Source organism: Phragmites australis, chromosome 1 (assembly GCF_958298935.1).
Source record: "Phragmites australis chromosome 1, lpPhrAust1.1, whole genome shotgun sequence".
NCBI classification, from domain to species: domain Eukaryota; kingdom Viridiplantae; phylum Streptophyta; class Magnoliopsida; order Poales; family Poaceae; genus Phragmites; species Phragmites australis.
This window is the reverse complement of record NC_084921.1, coordinates 8,769,189-8,787,158: the sequence shown is the minus strand read 5'-3', so window position 1 is coordinate 8,787,158 and position 17,970 is coordinate 8,769,189. Positions and strand designations below refer to the sequence as shown.

Sequence of the window (17,970 nt, the reverse complement as noted above, 5' to 3'; positions counted from 1 at the left end):
TCCAGTTTAAGTATCGGAACATCCGATGTTGTCTTTTGAGCGGCTCTGAATATGATATTTTATACAAATCGGAACATCTGATTTAAAATCGGAATTTCCGATGTGCCAAGAAACATTAAAGGTTCCTAGCCCTTTTGCATGTGTAGGTTTTGTATCTATGCTACACTTTAGAGTTTATGCTTATCCTAGTATGTGTAGACTTTATTGCAATCTTTTCATGCTTACTCTTTTCATATCCATGCATTATTGCTTGCTAGTGTGCTATAATTTATTTCTAGCACACCTAGTATTTCTTACCGACTAGTATATTTAGGTCATATAACTAGTATAGGTAGAATGCATTACACATTCATGTGTTAAGTATGGTTCTGGAGCCTTATTTGATTTCAAACGTTTTATTAAATTCTGTGTGGCTCTTTGGAGAAAATAATGGATTATCACATAATAGGGGAGTATTATGTTTTGTGCATCTCAAATACCTATAACATATGAATATTTGAGCAATACCATTTAGAATTGACATAATTGTTTATCTAGCATCTATATGGTATGTTAAGCTCATATAAAGCTTAATATCGCAAAATATCCATTAATTGATCCATATTTGATTTTAAATTGAAACTTGAGATTTGTGGTACTTCTTTAGTGATCTATTTGATCTCAAGATCTTATTTGAATCACCTTCTCATTCGGATCAAATCAACTATTATTTTTATGTGTTTACTTGTCATAGTTGATTTTGTGAAGAATGCTTTTGAAACACGATGCTTAATTTCTAAACATTCTTCACATGCTTCTTTGAAAGAAAGCTGAGCTATGCCATTTTAAAAATACCATCTTGTGATATTCGTATATACCATTGCGTTCTTACAATTAATAGTGATACAAGTGATAATATTTATTGATCATCTTTCTTTCAATTTTTGCTTGTAATGATTTTTTGTGAAAGATTTTCTTTAACTCCAAAATGTAAGGAAATGAGTTTATGAAAGCTTGCTATCTCAATGTTTGAATCATTATCTATATATTTTCTTGAGGTAAGTTTTTGAGCAAATATGCAATTTGTTTGCTCTATGCTTATTATCTTTACTTAGTTCATTTGTTGGATTTTGTGAAGTGATCGTTTGTTGATCTTTTATCTTAGATGTAATTTGGACACCATTTATAATATTTATCTCTAAATTGGTATCTTTATGGCTTATTTGCTATTTTGTCTAAATTGTATCTTTATTGGATCTTGAAAGTGATAAGCATTCTTGTTAAATTTAATTGTTAATATCCATAGAAAGTTTATTTTCTTTGATCCAACATATGTAGTAAACATCTCTCAAGAGCTCTAAATGGCTAAAAGTTGCATAGAGTTTTCATTTGACTTCAATTGATATATGCTTTCAATGTTTTCAATCTATCAATTGATACAAATTTCAATTTGTTTCAATTTCATGTTAATATGCACTGTTTAGTTGAGAGTTTGCTCTATGTGTTGAGATTTTTACTAACCGCTTTGGACCTAATGAGTTTGTAGACCAAATTGTACTTGAATGATTTTAGGTACAATGAGATGCATTAGATGCTTTGGTTAATCATAATGAAGGTTCTTTCAAAAGGAAGATCTTTTTAATTGGAATTCGTGAAAAAGGTCTCCATCCTGTAATAATTATTTATAAAGAAGATCCTCTCATTCAACTTCAATTGGAATCATAAAGAAGTATCATATCAAAGTAAAGACAGGTAAGGATGAATAATGATCTACATCAATCCAATTCTATCTCGGTAACTCGTTCTAAATTCATGCAACCTATACAAGATTCAACCTTACATCATAGCTTTAAAATAACTTGCGAAAATTTATTTTTCATGCATGTGTCTAAAAACTCCTTTATTATAAATATGAGCAATTTGAAGTATCATATTTTTATGTGAACTCTATAATCATGTTTATGGTTCATCCAATCTCAAATATATAAAAGAATTCATTTCAAATGCTTAGTTGCTCCTATATACAATATTGATAAAAAAAATAGCAAACTATTTTGCTTGAGGTTTTTAGTCTGTTTTAAATGGCTTTATTGAACATGTAAGCTTATGAGATATTGACACTTTGTGATAAACAAGATATTCGTTATAATATCAACTATTTTGCTATGTTTAACTTGGAGCCTAATCCAAAACATAAGTACATTCTCTTGAAGGTATCCAATTGATATGTTTTGGATATTTATTTTGGACTCGTACTTAACTTGCCTTCAATTGTTATTTCAATTGATATCTATTTCAATTGGCATATCTTTGATTTGAAAATCCAAATTATACTTAATTGCAAGGTATATCCAATACATCATCTTGTTGACGGGGATTTTTAATTGGTATATCTTGTAGATATTCATTTGATATCTTTTATAATTTTAAATTGGTATCTTTTGAATTCTATTTGATATCTTCTTAAATTGGTATCTCTTTGAAATCTCCTTTAGCATCTCTTTAAACCCCCTTGATCTATTGTATAGCATGATCTCCTCACATAGTTTATAATTGGATAAGTGCATTTGGTTTCACTCAAATTATAAGAAATACACATATCATGAGGAGTTTACACTATATATGGTCATACACTAGCCTTCGATGATTCCTTTTGTGGGATAGAGCTAATGTGTTTTGAAGGAAAATTTATCTTTTTGGCAAAGTCCTCCAATTTTTTTGCCAAGTTGACGTTAATTGGGGGAGAATTCGTTTCGATGATTCTATTTTAGTATTGATATCAATTGGATAAGAATTTGGATTATATGTTATATTTTGTAAGAGAGTTTTGCTTATGGGGGAGAATTTGTAATAGATGTTATGTTTATAAAGAGGATGTCAAATGGGGGAGTGTTTAAAAACAAAACCATGCAACTCTTTTTTGGAAGTTGTTTGCTTCACATTGCATATTCATTTTTGATATATATATTGTCATGCTTGCTTCATATGTATAAAGAAAACTCCATCTAAAATTTAAGATAGATAATATATGCAATCATATTGAAGATTCATTCACACATGCATAGATTGTGGGGAAGTTTACTATATACATATGTTGTTTTTTACTAACATCAAAACTTTTGTGGTGTTTGATGCTAGTAAAGCTAGATTTAGTAACATCAAATATCTGTGTGATGATTGATGTTTCCAAAACATGTTTTTTTTATACATTTGATTTTTAGATTAGATGTATAGTAAGAACTTTTAATTTTAAAATATAACCATCTAGTGAGATTGTTATCAATTACTAAAATGAGGGAGATTGAAAGTGCATCTAGCCCTTAAGTGTGGTTTTGGTAATTAATGACAATACCTATAAACTAACAAATATTGTTGAGAATTGTTGGTAGGTTGTTCCATAGGTGATGCATAGAGGAGAGATATGCATCAAGATGAATGAGCTTTAAGTGATGCTCGGGTAAGTAATGACAATACCTATAGATTAACAATTATGTTGATAATTATTCCTAGATTTGATTAAATGTATTTTAGATTATGAATTTAGTAGCTCTCTAAATAAGCTTTCAGTAGAATCTGACATCATCGAAATCGGACTTCGGAATCAAAAGTTATCGCCGTTTTCAGAGTGTCAGCTGTGCTAAAATCGAAAGCTCCGATGTGTAAGGTCGGAAATCCCTGTGTCAATCGAAAATTCTGATGTTTTAGGAATCCGGTGCTCTCAGGTTTAGAGTTAGCTTTTATCAGAAGTTCCAATCTGAGGGGTCGGAAGTTTCGATATGTGCTGGGAATAGACTGTAACGGTTAGTTTTCGATCGTTGTTTTTTTTAGATCGGAAGTTCTAATCTGGAGGATCTGAAGTTTCGATCTGTGCAGTCTGAGTCCAACGGCTAGTTTTTCAGAATGGGGTATTTATACCCCTTGGCCTTATTTCATGGGGCTGGTTGCTTAGAGAGCTTTGTGCTGCTCTTGTGAGGTGTTTTGAACTTGATATTCCACCTTGAGTACTTCCCTTCCCTCTCTAACAGGATTTGGTGAAAATTTTGGTGGCTTAGTGAATAGAGAGAGAGGTGTGTAAGGGGTGTAGTGTTTTGGTAGCCCACGGATTGTTGTATAGGTTGTGTGTGTTTCAGCACTCGGTGTTGATCGTACGTGAGTTCGATATTTTGTTACTTTTGGAGACCAACATTTTCTAGACGGCTCGGTGATGGATTGCAGACGATCTCCTTAAGTGAAGATTGCGAGGAGGCTCGAAAGTGGTTGCAGAACTCATCATCTGCAGAGTGAAGGAAGAGTTGGCTATAGTGGAGGCGAGGAGTGTATGTGTGCAACCTTGTGAGTAAAAGGGTTGAAAAAGACCCGACTCAAGTGTGATCGAGCTTCCTCAATGAAGACGTAGAATATCGGTGTATATCTGAACTTCGATAACAAATCATTTGCTTCTGTATTTACTTACTCTTGTATTGTACTTTGATATATATGCTTATATGCTTGTTTGTATATGCATAGAGTTAATTTCATTGTTCTGAAATCTGTTGTTTTGAACTTATTGGAACTTCCGATTTGAAAAATCGGAACTTCCGATGAACAGTAAAGTCGAAACTTTCGATGAATAGTAATTTCAGAATTTCATATTAGAGTTATCTCGCTTTTTATCTCACCATAGGATTGTAAGCTTCATGTTGGTTTAGGGTGTTTGTGCACTAGTTAAGCCTAGCATATTTAGATTTTTCACTTATAAAAAATCTGTTAGTTTATTTTCACTGCAAGTTTAAACCAAATAGTAAAAGGGGCAAACTTTTATTAAAACGTCTATTCACCCCCTCTAGATACCATCATTGTCCTTTCACTAAGTTGTGTATGTATTTTAGATACAACCTACATGTTATTACTGATGTTCAAATTCTATATACTCATCTCATGTACATATTATATCTAACCTTCAGTGTGGTTTTTTTAATTTCACTTTTATATATTTATTCTATCTTTACTTTAATATTTTCTGGAACTTTTGTTATTTTTTATCTTAGATAATCTCTGAGATTTTTGTTATCTTATAGAGTGGTAAGGGACGGACACACGAGTGGGCTAACCGCCACTGACACAGGCACTAACTGTCCTTTCAAAAGATGATAAGTGAAGTGTGGAGTCTAACTGCACTTTAAAATAACGGTAAGAGTTACTCATGTCATCATGACATATTTACCACCTCTAAAAAAGATACAACCATTTCAGAGAGCGGTAAGCATCTATTGTACAAATCTTTTTATCAAAAATCTATTATTTAAATATTAATGTTAGAAAATGTAAAAATAAAAAAAGTTGTCCAATGTTTGTGCACCGTGATGGAATCCAGGTCCAAAATGCGGTTGTCATGATCTCCGCTCTAAAATAAAGAATTTGTGTTCGTATATTATAATAAAAATATAAATAGTAAATATAATAATATTAAATATAAATTTAAGATATAAAGGTGCTAGATGCGTCATATGAATGTTACTAAATAAATACGGTAGTAGTGATGTTCATACATAAGCCGGTAACGAAGTGAGAAGGTAAGATAAGAATGAATGATAAAAATAAGTAAATTATTTAAAATTTTAGAGATTTTATTATATAAGAGGAAAGTAAGAAAAGATATGATGTGAGAATCAAATTATTTTTATACTATAGAGATAATTGTGATCTACGTTCAAAAAGGAAATAAAAAAATCTCAAGGTGTTTTATAGCGTAGAGATAATCGTGATCTCGGCTCAAAAAGGAAATAAAAAATCTCATCGTGGTCGTTCGTTCCGTTACGGCTCTTCTCGCGCCGCAGCGTGGGCGAGAGAAGAGGGGAAGGCGTCTCCGTCTCTCCAATCCAATCCACCACCCTCCTCCCACCGCCGCCGCCCGCCAGAGAAGGCAGTGACTAGCCGGAGAGGCGAAGCGGAGCCGGCGCGAAGCCAAGGGAAGAGGGAGGTAGCAGCATATACACCCATCACCCTCTCGGCCCCTTCCCCAGCAACCGACCTGCTATAAACTTGGCGAAATTTCCGCTTCCTCTTCTCGGTTTCTCAGCTCTCTCTCTCTCTCTCTCTCTCTCTCTCTCTCTCTCTCTCGCGGGCGCGCGCGCGCGCGTGGGCTGGGTTCCTCGCCGTCGGCAGCGAGGCATCTCCGTCTCTGACCTCGTCATGGAGTCGTCGAGCGAGGCTGCTAGTACTAGTGCCCGGGAGCACGGCAACCAGGGCCTCGGACCTCGAGATGTCTGCGTCGTCGGCGTCGCCCGCACGCCCATCGGCGCCCTGCTCGGGTCGCTCTCGTCCCTCCCCGCCACCAAACTCGGCTCCGTCGCCATCCAGGGTACGTACCCACCCCGCCCCACCGCGCGGCATCCCGCATCCGTCGCTGTTCTGCACTCGCTTGTCACCAAGGTTCTCTGAAAGCAGTAGCTGCGTCAGTCTTGTTGCCTCTGTGGTGTTCCTCTTGTTGATTCCTCCCAAATTCCAATGTGTCAGGTGCTCTTAGGAGGGCAAACGTCGACCCGGCGCTCGTGCAGGAGGTGTTCATGGGTAACGTGCTGAGCGCCAACCTGGGCCAGGCCCCGGCCAGGCAGGCGGCCCTCGGCGCCGGCTTGCCCAACACTGTCCCCTGCACCACCATCAACAAAGTTTGCTCCTCTGGGATGAAGGGTACTGATTAATTTCGTTGGCTGCCAGCAATCGCCATAGATATTATATTCTTAATTTGATTGTTAATTGATAATTTTCCTTGCAACTTGGAGCCTTATCCTTGTTATCGCCAACTTTTTGCAGCTGTCATGCTTGCGGCACAAACTATTCAGCTGGGGTTCAATGATGTTGTGGTTGCTGGTGGCATGGAAAGCATGTCGAATGCCCCCAAATACGTGGCTGAAGCAAGGTTCATTATCATTCTCAAGTGATGCTATAGGCTAGATTTCATTGAAGCCATACTATGTTGTAGTTTGCTTATAGTGAGCTGTGAAAAAAAATGCAGACGAGGATCGCGGTTTGGACATGATGTCCTGATCGACGGGATGCTCAAGGATGGCCTGTGGGATGTCTATAATGATTTCGCGATGGGGATGTGTGCTGAGTTGTGTGCGGAACAGCACTCGATTACAAGGGAGGAGCAGGTCGCTACCATTTATAAGCTTTATGAACAACGTTTCAAAATTTACTTTTTAAAAGCTAATGTTAGAGAGTAACTTGCTCTTTCCTCTAGGATTCTTATGCTATCCTCAGCAATGAACGTGGAATAGCAGCTCAGGACAGTGGTGCATTTGCTTGGGAGATCACTCCTGTGAGTGCATGATTTCGACAGACCAAAAACATTTTTTTTGTGAGACGAGGCATCGTTACTTCAGTACATGGTACCAATTTCCAACATTTCTTTTTTCTCAGGTTGAAATTTCTTCTGGTAGAGGGAAACCACCGGTAGTTGTTGACAAGGATGAGAGCCTTGCGAAGGTAATCCCTCAATTTAGCAAATAAATGCGTTGATTTTCACCATTTCAGATTCAACGGAATTCCTTGTCAGAAATGAACACAGCAGCACAAACCTAAACCGTTCATGTTAAAGTAGTGACTGTAACAACCATTAACATCATGTCGGATTTGACATACTTTCGTTGGTGTTCTATATGAACAGTTTGATCCAGTAAAGCTGAAGAAACTTCGGCCAACTTTTAAGACAAATGGTTCTGTAACTGCTGGTAACTCTTCTAGTATAAGGTTTGCTTCTTTATTCCTCTGACTAGCTTTGTATTATCTTTATAAATAACATGCAGTCAGAGTCCAGATGATGCCTAAGTAGGTATTCACATGCAACTATATGGAGTTTATAATTGAATACCATACTCTAAATAAGTATCCACACTCAGCTATATGGAGTTTATAATTGAAATTTAGCGATTTAGCACTTCTAACCTGAATGATTTATTTGACATTTATGATACTTTTATCATAGTATTTGTAGCACTACTGGCATGTGATCTAGACCTCCTTTAGGCAGTCAAACCATGTTGCATTCCTTCCCCAGTGAAAATCACAGAACCTATTCTTGTTAATCCTAGAGTACCGAAGCTAGATATTGAGAGAGGCCAAGCTGAGCGCGTGAGTTTCTTGGGGATAGGTGATTCACTGTTCAGTTGAGTAGAAGTGGCTGGGCTCATCGCATAAACTGCGGGAGCTTCAAATTGATGGGCCCGAGGCAATGGAGTTGACCTAGTGTTCCGTACTGGCCTGTCACCGGACTTCTATTTTGTTGGTCCGTAGGTCTTGCTCTAGGTAAGTGTGCCATGTCTGAGCCACACACATGATTCTGAGCCACAGCCTGGAACTTGGAATTCAGGCATGAAAAATGGGTATTTTGTTTGTCTCATGGTCGATTCGAAGTAATACTTTTCGTAGTGTTTGGTTAGAGGAATGATGTAGGATGAGATGGGATGGTCCAATTTATTTGAAATAGTTGCATATTTGCCACTGGTTTGACCTCCAATGTGAGATTTGCCATTGAAAAACTCAAATTGTGTGGTTTTTTTCCGATGAGATGGAGTGGTCTAAATAAGACGCTGCGCCCTAAAGATATTCCATTGTTGTCCTCTGTGAACTACTCTGTTGATAAATCTAACTGACGTCCTAAAAAACAGTGCTTGCATCGTCAAACACCTAGTGCAAGTAACAGAACAGAAGAAGTATATCTGCAAGTGACACTAGCATTGCTTATCTGGCTACTTGTTTATCATCCTTCGTTGTTCAGTTGAAAAAAAATGGTTACAATCTCAGTGCTAGATTTTGCATCCGAGAGACATTGCATTCCAAAACCAGGAAAGGTGGTGCAGGTTCTTGCATCCAGGGGACACTGCATTCCAAGACCAGGAAAGGTAGTGCAAGTTTCCATATTAGAGGGGTATAATGGGGAAAACAGATCCACCTGAGCCTAAACATGGTAAAGTTGGTGCAAGTTCCTGTAGGAGTAGAATCACTGTTGTCCATGCTAAATATCTGACTAATAGCTCATGTAGTATGATCTATGAGAAAGGTTAGCTCATAGTTCTGCTAGGATCCCGATGCGTCGCAGATGGTGGGGATAGATGGTGTACCTGCACACTCGCTCAGCCTTAACTGTTCCTATTTTCAAACTTTGAACTTGAAACATTTTCTATGTTTCCGTTAATTTAGTATGTTGAGATGATGCGTAATTCAATAAGTATAATGCGATTCTTATCTTTTAATGCACAGTGATGGTGCTACTGCAATTGTCCTTGTCAGTGGGGAGAAAGCTAAGAATCTTGGCCTTCAAGTTATTGCAAAGATCAGAGGGTATGCTGATGCTGCTCAGGTAACTCTTGCATGACTTCTGTCACTAATACATTGTCCATAAGTCCCTCTTAAAAAAAAGCATCGTCTGTCAAACAAATCCCACATTTGTAAGATGTGACCCATTGTTTTTCTGCTAATGAGGAAACCTATCCAAGCCTGGCATCAGTATTGTTTTCCATGCAATGACATATCACTAGAGGCTTAGTTATGTTTTAATCTTTCTTTCTTGCCGTTACATATGACACTGAGCATTTTGTGTGTGTGTGTTGTGCAAACTCCTTGCAACTGCAGGCACCTGAGCTGTTTACGACAACTCCGGCTCTTGCTATCCCAAAGGCTATATCAAATGCGGGTCTTCAAACATCACAGATAGACTATTATGAAATAAATGAGGCTTTCTCTGTATGTTCTTGCCTTTTTTTTAATTCAACAGTGCTTGCGCCTGAGGCACAAGCCTAGACTTAACTACACTTCTGGACATTCGCAGGTTGTTGCATTAGCTAATCAGAGGCTTCTTGGTATCCCTTCTGTGAGTCACTAAATTTTACTTGACTATATACTTCAGCAGCTTGGTATTTGTATTTATAAATGATCTAATAAATATCTATATACATTGTAGGGAAAGCTAAACTTAAGTGGTGGCGCTGTTTCTCTGGGCCATCCTCTTGGTTGCAGTGGTGCACGGATTATAGTCACTTTGCTTGGGGTATGGTTCCGGCCCATATATAGTTTTTACGTATTCTTATGTGTCTTGGCTACTGCACATAAAGATTTCTCTTTTTTCTCATTACAGAGTTGCATTATCCCCATTTGACATTTTAATACTTTTATCAGAATGCAAAGAACGTGTGGTATATTGACTGTTTTTTGTTTATCATGTTGAACAACCTTTTTCACTTTATTTGCAGCCTTGCTCATTTCATGTTTCGCTGAGACAAGGCACTGGTAATAGTATTAGTTGAGAACTTGACTAATTGAATATTTTGAGCTTACATTGTGTGAACTGCCCTTTTCATTCTGTGCAGTTTTGTTCAATGGTGTGTATCGTTATCTGCACTTCAAATTATTTTTTAATCACTGTCATTATTTTATCTAAAGCGTGTTTAAATAGTTTGGCATGCAAAATGGTGTAGTTTGTCTCTTTGTTAAACATACAACTTTTTTCGCTCCACAGATTCTTAGGCAGAAAAATGGAAAATTTGGTGTTGCCGGAGTTTGCAATGGTGGCGGTGGTGCTTCAGCCCTCGTTTTAGAGCTCATGTAAGTTCCTCCCGTGTTTGTTCTTCAGACCTTTTTTTCTGTTCCAGAAAGCGAAACTTTTTTGTTTTGACACCAAAAGCAAAAAGTTCAGTTCTTTATTATACTGATGATTTGTGTAAATCTTTGTTTGTGGCACATTAAAGTACACTCATTATCAACTATAATAATTTCCTTGCACTACTTGATTTTCAATCTGCATCCATTAGAAGTGTTGCATTGAATCAAGAACCACTGTGTTATCTGGGTTACCTTCTTATCGTCTCTGACTTGATGCAGGCAACCTTCTTCACATATTCATTCTTCATTGTGAAGTTGTTGTGGGCAAATTAAGAAAAGATGAGATGTAAAATATGTTGCTTTCGCTATATCTTTTGTGAATTGTAAGGGGAATTAATTCATGGTGTATATGTCACTGTCGCATATGATAGAAGAAACAATATAAAATAAGATGACCGTGCGCTACTCAGCACAAGGCTCATCTTGTACCATGTATGTCAAGTATAGCAATAAAAAGTAACAGACGGGCAAAAGAATAATTTACATATCCTTGATAGATCTTCAGATAGTCATCATGTTCCTGAAAAGTGCTGAACAACTGTCACGGTCTAGATTTTGCTTCCCATTGTGTGCGTGCTGACCAGCGACCGCTGAGCTGAAGAAAAAAAAAATCACTTTGCCTCGTGATGGCTCGAAATGTTTTCACCTTGACGAGAGGAATTACTTCTCAGCGCAGAATTGTTCTTGTTCACTTGATTACATATTCAACAGGCCCAGCAAAATTACATTACACATGTAACTTGTACCCCAACTTAAATGAATGATCAGATCTTGACACATTATGCGCTTATTTTCATCTCTATATTAGATTGCTACTTATTTTTTTAAAAAAATAGAATAAAAGCATTCCGGCCTCGGGCTATGTCCCTACTAGAACGGTTGTTTTTAGCAATTGATTGAAAGTTAGAGAAATAGCTCAATAGGTTAGAGTGCTGATCTGTCACGCTCTGCCCTTTTCTACTTAGTTGGACAGATCACTTCAGAAAATCTTGGATGCACAGCTATAGATGAAGCTACTTATCCAAATGAGGATGCACACAGCTATAGATGAAGCTACTTATCAAAATGGGAAAGTGGAAGTGATTATTCAGATGACGGATTAAGATTCTGAGCCATTGAGTACTAAGAACTCCCTGCGATGATTCAGATGAAAAGGAGAGAAAAAAAACTACCTGCAATGATTAAAGTTTAATCATTAAACCCACTTCGCAAATTGGCATAGGCGTGCAACTGAAACGTTCCCGAGTTACATAAGATCTTTAAGAGGCTACGAGCACAAAATCTCTAAAGATCCTACTAGGATCATTTGCTTTATTCGGACGGTAGAAATCTTGCAGAAAATAGTACTTCATCCGTTCAAGAATATATGATGTATTTTATTTTGAAAAGTTATTAAAAATAAATTTTGACCGATAATTTCTCTTAAGATATGTCATCCGCTATAAAGTCAACATCATATTAAAAATATTTTGAAATATAAATCTATTAAAACAAATTTTATATACTAAACATATATATAATTTGACTAATTATCAATTAAAATTTATAAAGTTTGATTTTTTTTCAGAACAAAATACGTTTTACATGGAGTACTAACATGTTGCACATCTCTACTATGACTCTTTTCAGCGTAACCCTGTTTGAAAATTGAAAAGACTCACGAGTTATTCATGACTCTCAGGGCACTAGATTACACATTTACACAACCATTTTGCCGTGTGGTGCGCGCACTGAAATACCTACTGTCCATTACCAATTTCCCATCCATCCCAATCATGTAGTCAGCACTCAGCACTGGTAGTTTGACACACACTGAGGCATCAGCCACTACGTCGCTCATGGCATGCGTCACGAGAAACAAGTGGTGCCCTGGCACATGATTAGTATAGTAATTGGTGGTGTCCAATTAGATCCAATGAGGTGCCAGGAGCATCTTCTCCCCTTCCGGGTCACTGTAACCCTCTTGTAAAGGACATTTAGGTTCTGTTTGTTTTCTGCTTCTGTTTCTGCTACTGGCAAAAGTCAGAAGCTAAAATAAACAGGTTTTGGAGAAGTAGTTTCTGGAAAAGCCAGAAGTCTGAAACCTGCTTCTGATAAAAATGAACTAAACCTGAGAAACTCGCTGAGATGTGATTTTTTGAGAAGTTATGTGCTGAGAAACCAAAAATTTATTGTAAAAATCAATAGCCTATTTCCAAAAACAGCTTTTCAGACAAACCAACAACATAGCTATTTAGAAAAGCTCAAAAATAAAAACTCAAACAAACAGACCCTTAGGACAGCCATTAGGGCCAACCCAATCGCAGATATCCCCTCGTTTCTTTTCTCTTCACTTCCTTTTCAGCTATAATGCACATTTTGCCCGGGACTCCAAACAGATTGGGTACTGAACCGCAGCTTATGCACAGTTTTTTGTTTATATAGGAACCATCAGAAAAGGCAGATAATTGAAGAAACTTTGCGCAAAGCCTAACTTGGATTAATTGTTTCCGGTCGAAATTCACAATTTCTGAGGCATTGGTGAATACAAGAATATTGTAAAATCTGCAAACTCAATTGAGCAATTGCACAAGTTAACAAGTTTTTGTTTGTCAGAGGAGCCAAATTTGCACAATCAAGCAGACCTCAGCAGATGATATATGTTAGTGGTAGACAGAGATGGCCAAAAAAATACTACTTGATTGATCCACTCAAAGAATAACATGAGAAAAAAACCGATACAAGATGCCCTAGCTAATCAGATTAAGAATTTACAAAGATGATTACAATTGCCTTGAACCAGAGCCATCGAGACCTCTACTCTGGCTGTTCCAGCTAGACTGGCTGAAATCAGTCGTGAAATCTTGGCTGCCAAATGCCATCCGCTGAAACAGCCTGATCTCTGACGTATTCGCACCGTTGAACATCTCGCTCTTACCGGGCTGGACACCGTTGGTTAGATCGACATCAGCTAAGCTATCAAGAGCTCGCACCACCTGAGAGAAGTGACAAAATGTCAAGTTCTGGTCTAATCAGATGTGCATGTAATCTTCTTTAATCTTATACCTGACTCATTCTGGGTCTATGAGATGCTGAATGTCGAATACAAGCTGCAGCAGCTTCAATCATGCGGAAAATTTCAACTTCGTTATACTTCTTATCGAGCCTGGCGTCCATCAGCTCCCCTACATTGCCAGTCTCAAGTGCTTGCACGAGCAATGGCCTAGCCTGCAGATAACTATGCTGTCAACAAATGTTTGTTTGTAGTAAGTTACGAAAGATTACTTTTCTATGGGGTTACAAAAGATTTTATCAGAATGTGTTCTCAAAATGGCTGGTCCACAGTTTACCAGTACGTTTTGGCTGACTACATGGATTACCTTCTGAAAAACCACAAATCAAGAATGGATTTGAAGAGGTCAACAGTATATTAAATTGAACGTTATCAGTGAGCGAGTCTGCTTAACAGTTCAAATGTGGAAATAAACTTAGGGAATAGTTTTTAGTTTTCCTTTGCTAGTGTAGGGGTGATAGACTGGAAACATCTTTATGAATCAAATTTACTGCTATAGCTTACCCACTCAACAAGGCTCTCATCACCCAATGGCTTTGATGCATCGACAGGCTTTCTACCAGTAATAAGCTCCAAGAGAACAACACCGAAAGAGAATACATCAGATCTCTCAGTCAACTTGCCACTCGCCGCGTACTCTGGGGCCATGTATCTAAATAAGAAACAACTGTCAGATTATAAGCAAATGTGAGCTGTTGTCTTGGACTTGTCACTGTTTTACTTACCCAAAAGTTCCCATCACCCGTGTAGTTACATGCGTGCAAGCATCCAGAGCTAACCTTGCGAGGCCAAAATCAGCGACCTAGCAAATGGGCACCTATCCAGTTAGTAACAACAATTGTATCATAAGATATCATTTAAGTTATGTAAAAAGCATAGGTACCTGGGCTTCAAAGTAATTATCCAGTAAAATATTAGAGGACTTTATATCTCGGTGGATTATACGGGGATGGCCTGCCAAGGAAAATATCAAGTAACAAAAAATGAAATTAGTGCAAATTATCACCGGAATAAAGGTGAAGGGGAAAAGAAATGACATTACAATCTTCGTGAAGGTAGGCTATTCCCCGAGCTGAGCCAGCAGCGATTTTAACCCTAGCTGGCCAATCCAAAACCGGCACTCCACGTCCTACGATGACAGACAATACAAGTATACAGCAGTTATTTAGTCTGGACAGAGAACAATGAAAATGCTCCTGTGCAATACTACATAAAAGAATAAAAGATTACAACATACCATGAATATGATAGTGCAGTGTGTTGTTAGGCACAAAATCATAGACAAGCAATCTCTGGTCATCTGAGATGCAATATCCTACAAGAGAAACTAGATGGCGATGATGAACGCGACTGATAATCTCCACCTCAGCATGGAACTCGCGTTCCCCCTGCCCGCTACCATCTTTCAGTTTCTTAACTGCAACCTCTCTTCCATCAGCCAAGCAACCCTTGTACACTGATCCAAACCCACCTTCCCCTAGCAGGCTCTGAGCTGAGAAACCATTTGTGATCTGATACAATTCCTGATAAGTGAAGAACCGACAGTTGCCCATGCTGAACTCTGGCATTGATTCTTTTGATTCAGGACTCCCGGCACTGTAGTTAGTTTTAGCTGAATACCCAGGACAAAAATGAGTTGTAGTTGCTCAGTTCATAGCTCAGGAATATATAAAGACTAACCTTACTTTTAAGGTGTGTATGCACTTGACTAAATTACCTAACACCTGTGTAGGAGACGAGGCAGGTGAAGGCATCACGAACCCAGCATGGTAACCATGCACTCTCCTCCGTTTCTTCTTGTACCAAAATGCAGCTCCAAACAAGCTAAGCACAATAATGGCAAAGACTACACCAATGCCTGCCTTTGCACCAGAAGTCATTCCACCACTGCTTTGTGAGTTGCTGCTGCCCTTCGTGATGGGATTTGATGACTTGTTGGAACTAGGGCTGCTGATGGTTGCCGGGCTGGTTGGATCAGCTGCCGTGGCTGGGGCTGGCACCGACGGAGAACTAGAGCCTGGCGTGGATGGTGGCGCCCCGGGAGGCGAGGGGCTAGTGGGAGTAGGGATCAAAGGATCTCCGGAGGTTGGCGAAGGACTAGTCGGGGAAGGTTTGACAGGAATTCCAGAAGGTGGTGGCGCCAGGGGTGGAGGTTCTGGCTGACTTGTAGGCGTTCTTGGTGGCCTGCGACGCCGTGGTGGTGGAGGTGACTGCACTACCGTCGGTGGCGTTGGGTCCGATGGCGGGTTGGGCGCTGGCAAATTGGATGGGGGTGGCGATGCTGCCGCAGGGGGGATCAATTGCGAAGCCTTTGGAGGGGCAGCAGGTGTAGATGGGGGCGGCATTGCAGCCGGTGGCGAGGGTGGCGGCACTACTACTGGGGCGGGTGGTGGAGAAGCAACAACTACTAGCGGTGGCGGCACGGTGGCCGGAGGAGGCGGGGATGAGGGCGGTGGGGAAGCGGGTTGTGGGGGCGGCGTGGCTGCGGGGGGAAGGGGAGGGGGCGCAGCCGGCGGCGTGGAGGGGGGGTCGGCCGGGGTGGCATTGGGCTGCGTCACCGGAGCCAGGGAGGCCGGTGTGGGAGTGGAAGGTGACGGTGTGGTGGATGCCTGTGATGGGGTTGCAGTGGACGGCGGCAAGGTGGCCTTGATGTTGCCCGGGGAGGGAGAAGGCGAGGACGCCATTGGAGCCCACTAGGCTAGCACTACAGTGTCGTCGCAGCTGCTGTCGTCTTGGTGGAAATGGATGAGAAAATCATGTCACACGCCGAAATTCAAGGGAGAATTGAGCCTCCTCGCGAGAAAATATCGCAGATTGGCGCAGCAACCAAACGGAATTTCGCTTCTGTCCTTTCTTCTCCCTTTCCTTCTCTCTTGGCGGTGCAAGAACGCGGAGGAGGTGAAATCTCACCTGTAGCACCGGAAGAAAAGCTTCTCACTCAAATCAGCACGCACATCACTGCATTCCCAAAAAGAGGCTGCGTCTCTTCAAAACCAAAAGCCGAGGGAGAAGATAAAAAAATCAAACCTTCCGGAAACTTAGCCAAGATCCCACCTTTATCACGGATGTGGCAAAGAAGCAGCAACGGAAGACGGGATTCCGAAAGAAAAACAGAATCTTGGGGAAGCAGGAGTCAAGAACTCAAGAACTCAAGATTAGCTTCAAGGCAGAGGCAGACGCGATGGGTCTCTCAGATCCAGCAGTAACGCGGTAGCATTGAAGGCGGAGCGGGGCGGGGCAGCCGCAAGAACAACAAAGCAAGCAAGCGAGACGAGAATGGCCTCTCCTTCCTCTCGCTTCCTTCTCTTTTTCTCTCTCTCTCTCTCTCTCACTCTGTGTCGCCTCTTGCCCTCAAAATCCAACGCATGTGACTCTTTACTTTGGGGAAGAAATCTCTCCCGCAACCGCAAGGTCACCCACCCTGCCTGAGCCTCCTCTCACAGCAGAGTGGGAATGGATTCCAATTTCCACTCGTCTTTCCAGAGAGAGAGAGAGAGCGGGGCTGAAGTGCAGGGTCACTGTTCCTGCGTTGGAAAAAGATGTCCATTTTAACTTTGGCCCCTTACTATTATGGATTTCACACTTCCGCTGTGACTTCATTTTTTTAGGAACTTTTTAGCGTTACCTTGATCTTCATATTCCTAGTTAAAGCAAGAAACAACGCTACCTATTTCAAGATTAAAGGTGTACTAGATTGAATCAAAAGGAATTTCTTAGCAAGCAAGTATTACTAGTAATTAGCTATGAGCGGGGCCATGTACTGTTTGCTTAAATCACATGTATTAACTTAAAAGAGTGGGGAGGAAATACAAATTCACATGGTCCTTCTCTTCTCCTTCTACCATGGTATTTTCTTTGGAACAGTTACAGAGCAAAAGTTGAAAAGGTTCTTCCTATGCTCCCTTTTTTTGTGTAAGAATATCTAAGCAATAGAGAAGACACATACTTTGGATTTTAGTTGTGTCGAACAGGTGTGTGCACATGGCTTCGCTATGGATTTGGCCTGCATGCATGCTTAGAACTTGACCCTAAATGCTCTTGCAAGTTTTAGGACATGTTTAGAACACAAGAATTTTACAATAAACAATACAAATTTTACAAAATTCCTATAGAAATCCTCCATTTCAAACAGGTCGGTGCAGCCAAAATGCTCACAATGTCCAGCAACCCAAAACTCTATAATTAAACACTGTTGCATTGTCGTCTCTCTAGTGTCGAGTACATGCATTCCTTATTTAATAACTCTTCGTACTTGCTAAAGACAAAAGCCATGTTTAAAATGTCTCTTTTTTGAAAATTTT

The 17,970-nt window shown here is 39.7% G+C and overlaps 2 protein-coding genes across 2 annotated transcripts; one reads left to right on the top strand and one right to left on the bottom strand.

The window, feature by feature from the left end:
* The first annotated feature begins 5,744 nt into the window (after positions 1-5,744).
* Positions 5,745-11,104, top strand: LOC133908086 (acetyl-CoA acetyltransferase 2-like). Its single transcript, XM_062350232.1, has 13 exons — positions 5,745-6,319; positions 6,475-6,648; positions 6,772-6,877; positions 6,974-7,112; positions 7,202-7,279; positions 7,381-7,446; positions 7,628-7,710; positions 9,220-9,319; positions 9,592-9,702; positions 9,788-9,829; positions 9,920-10,006; positions 10,475-10,560; positions 10,837-11,104. Exons 1-13 carry the CDS (start codon positions 6,151-6,153, stop codon positions 10,868-10,870), a joined length of 1,275 nt encoding a protein of 424 aa, XP_062206216.1. The 5' UTR covers positions 5,745-6,150; the 3' UTR covers positions 10,871-11,104.
* Positions 11,105-13,159: 2,055 nt separating this feature from the next.
* On the bottom strand, positions 13,160-17,187 carry LOC133907457 (proline-rich receptor-like protein kinase PERK8). The gene is made up of 8 exons (XM_062349542.1): positions 15,387-17,187; positions 14,907-15,281; positions 14,712-14,798; positions 14,553-14,623; positions 14,395-14,471; positions 14,174-14,321; positions 13,663-13,824; positions 13,160-13,592 (listed from the first exon to the last, which is right to left on the bottom strand). The coding sequence occupies exons 1-8, from the start codon at positions 16,351-16,353 to the stop codon at positions 13,380-13,382; spliced, it is 2,100 nt and encodes a 699-aa protein (XP_062205526.1). The 5' UTR covers positions 16,354-17,187; the 3' UTR covers positions 13,160-13,379.
* Between the last annotated feature and the right edge of the window lie 783 nt (positions 17,188-17,970).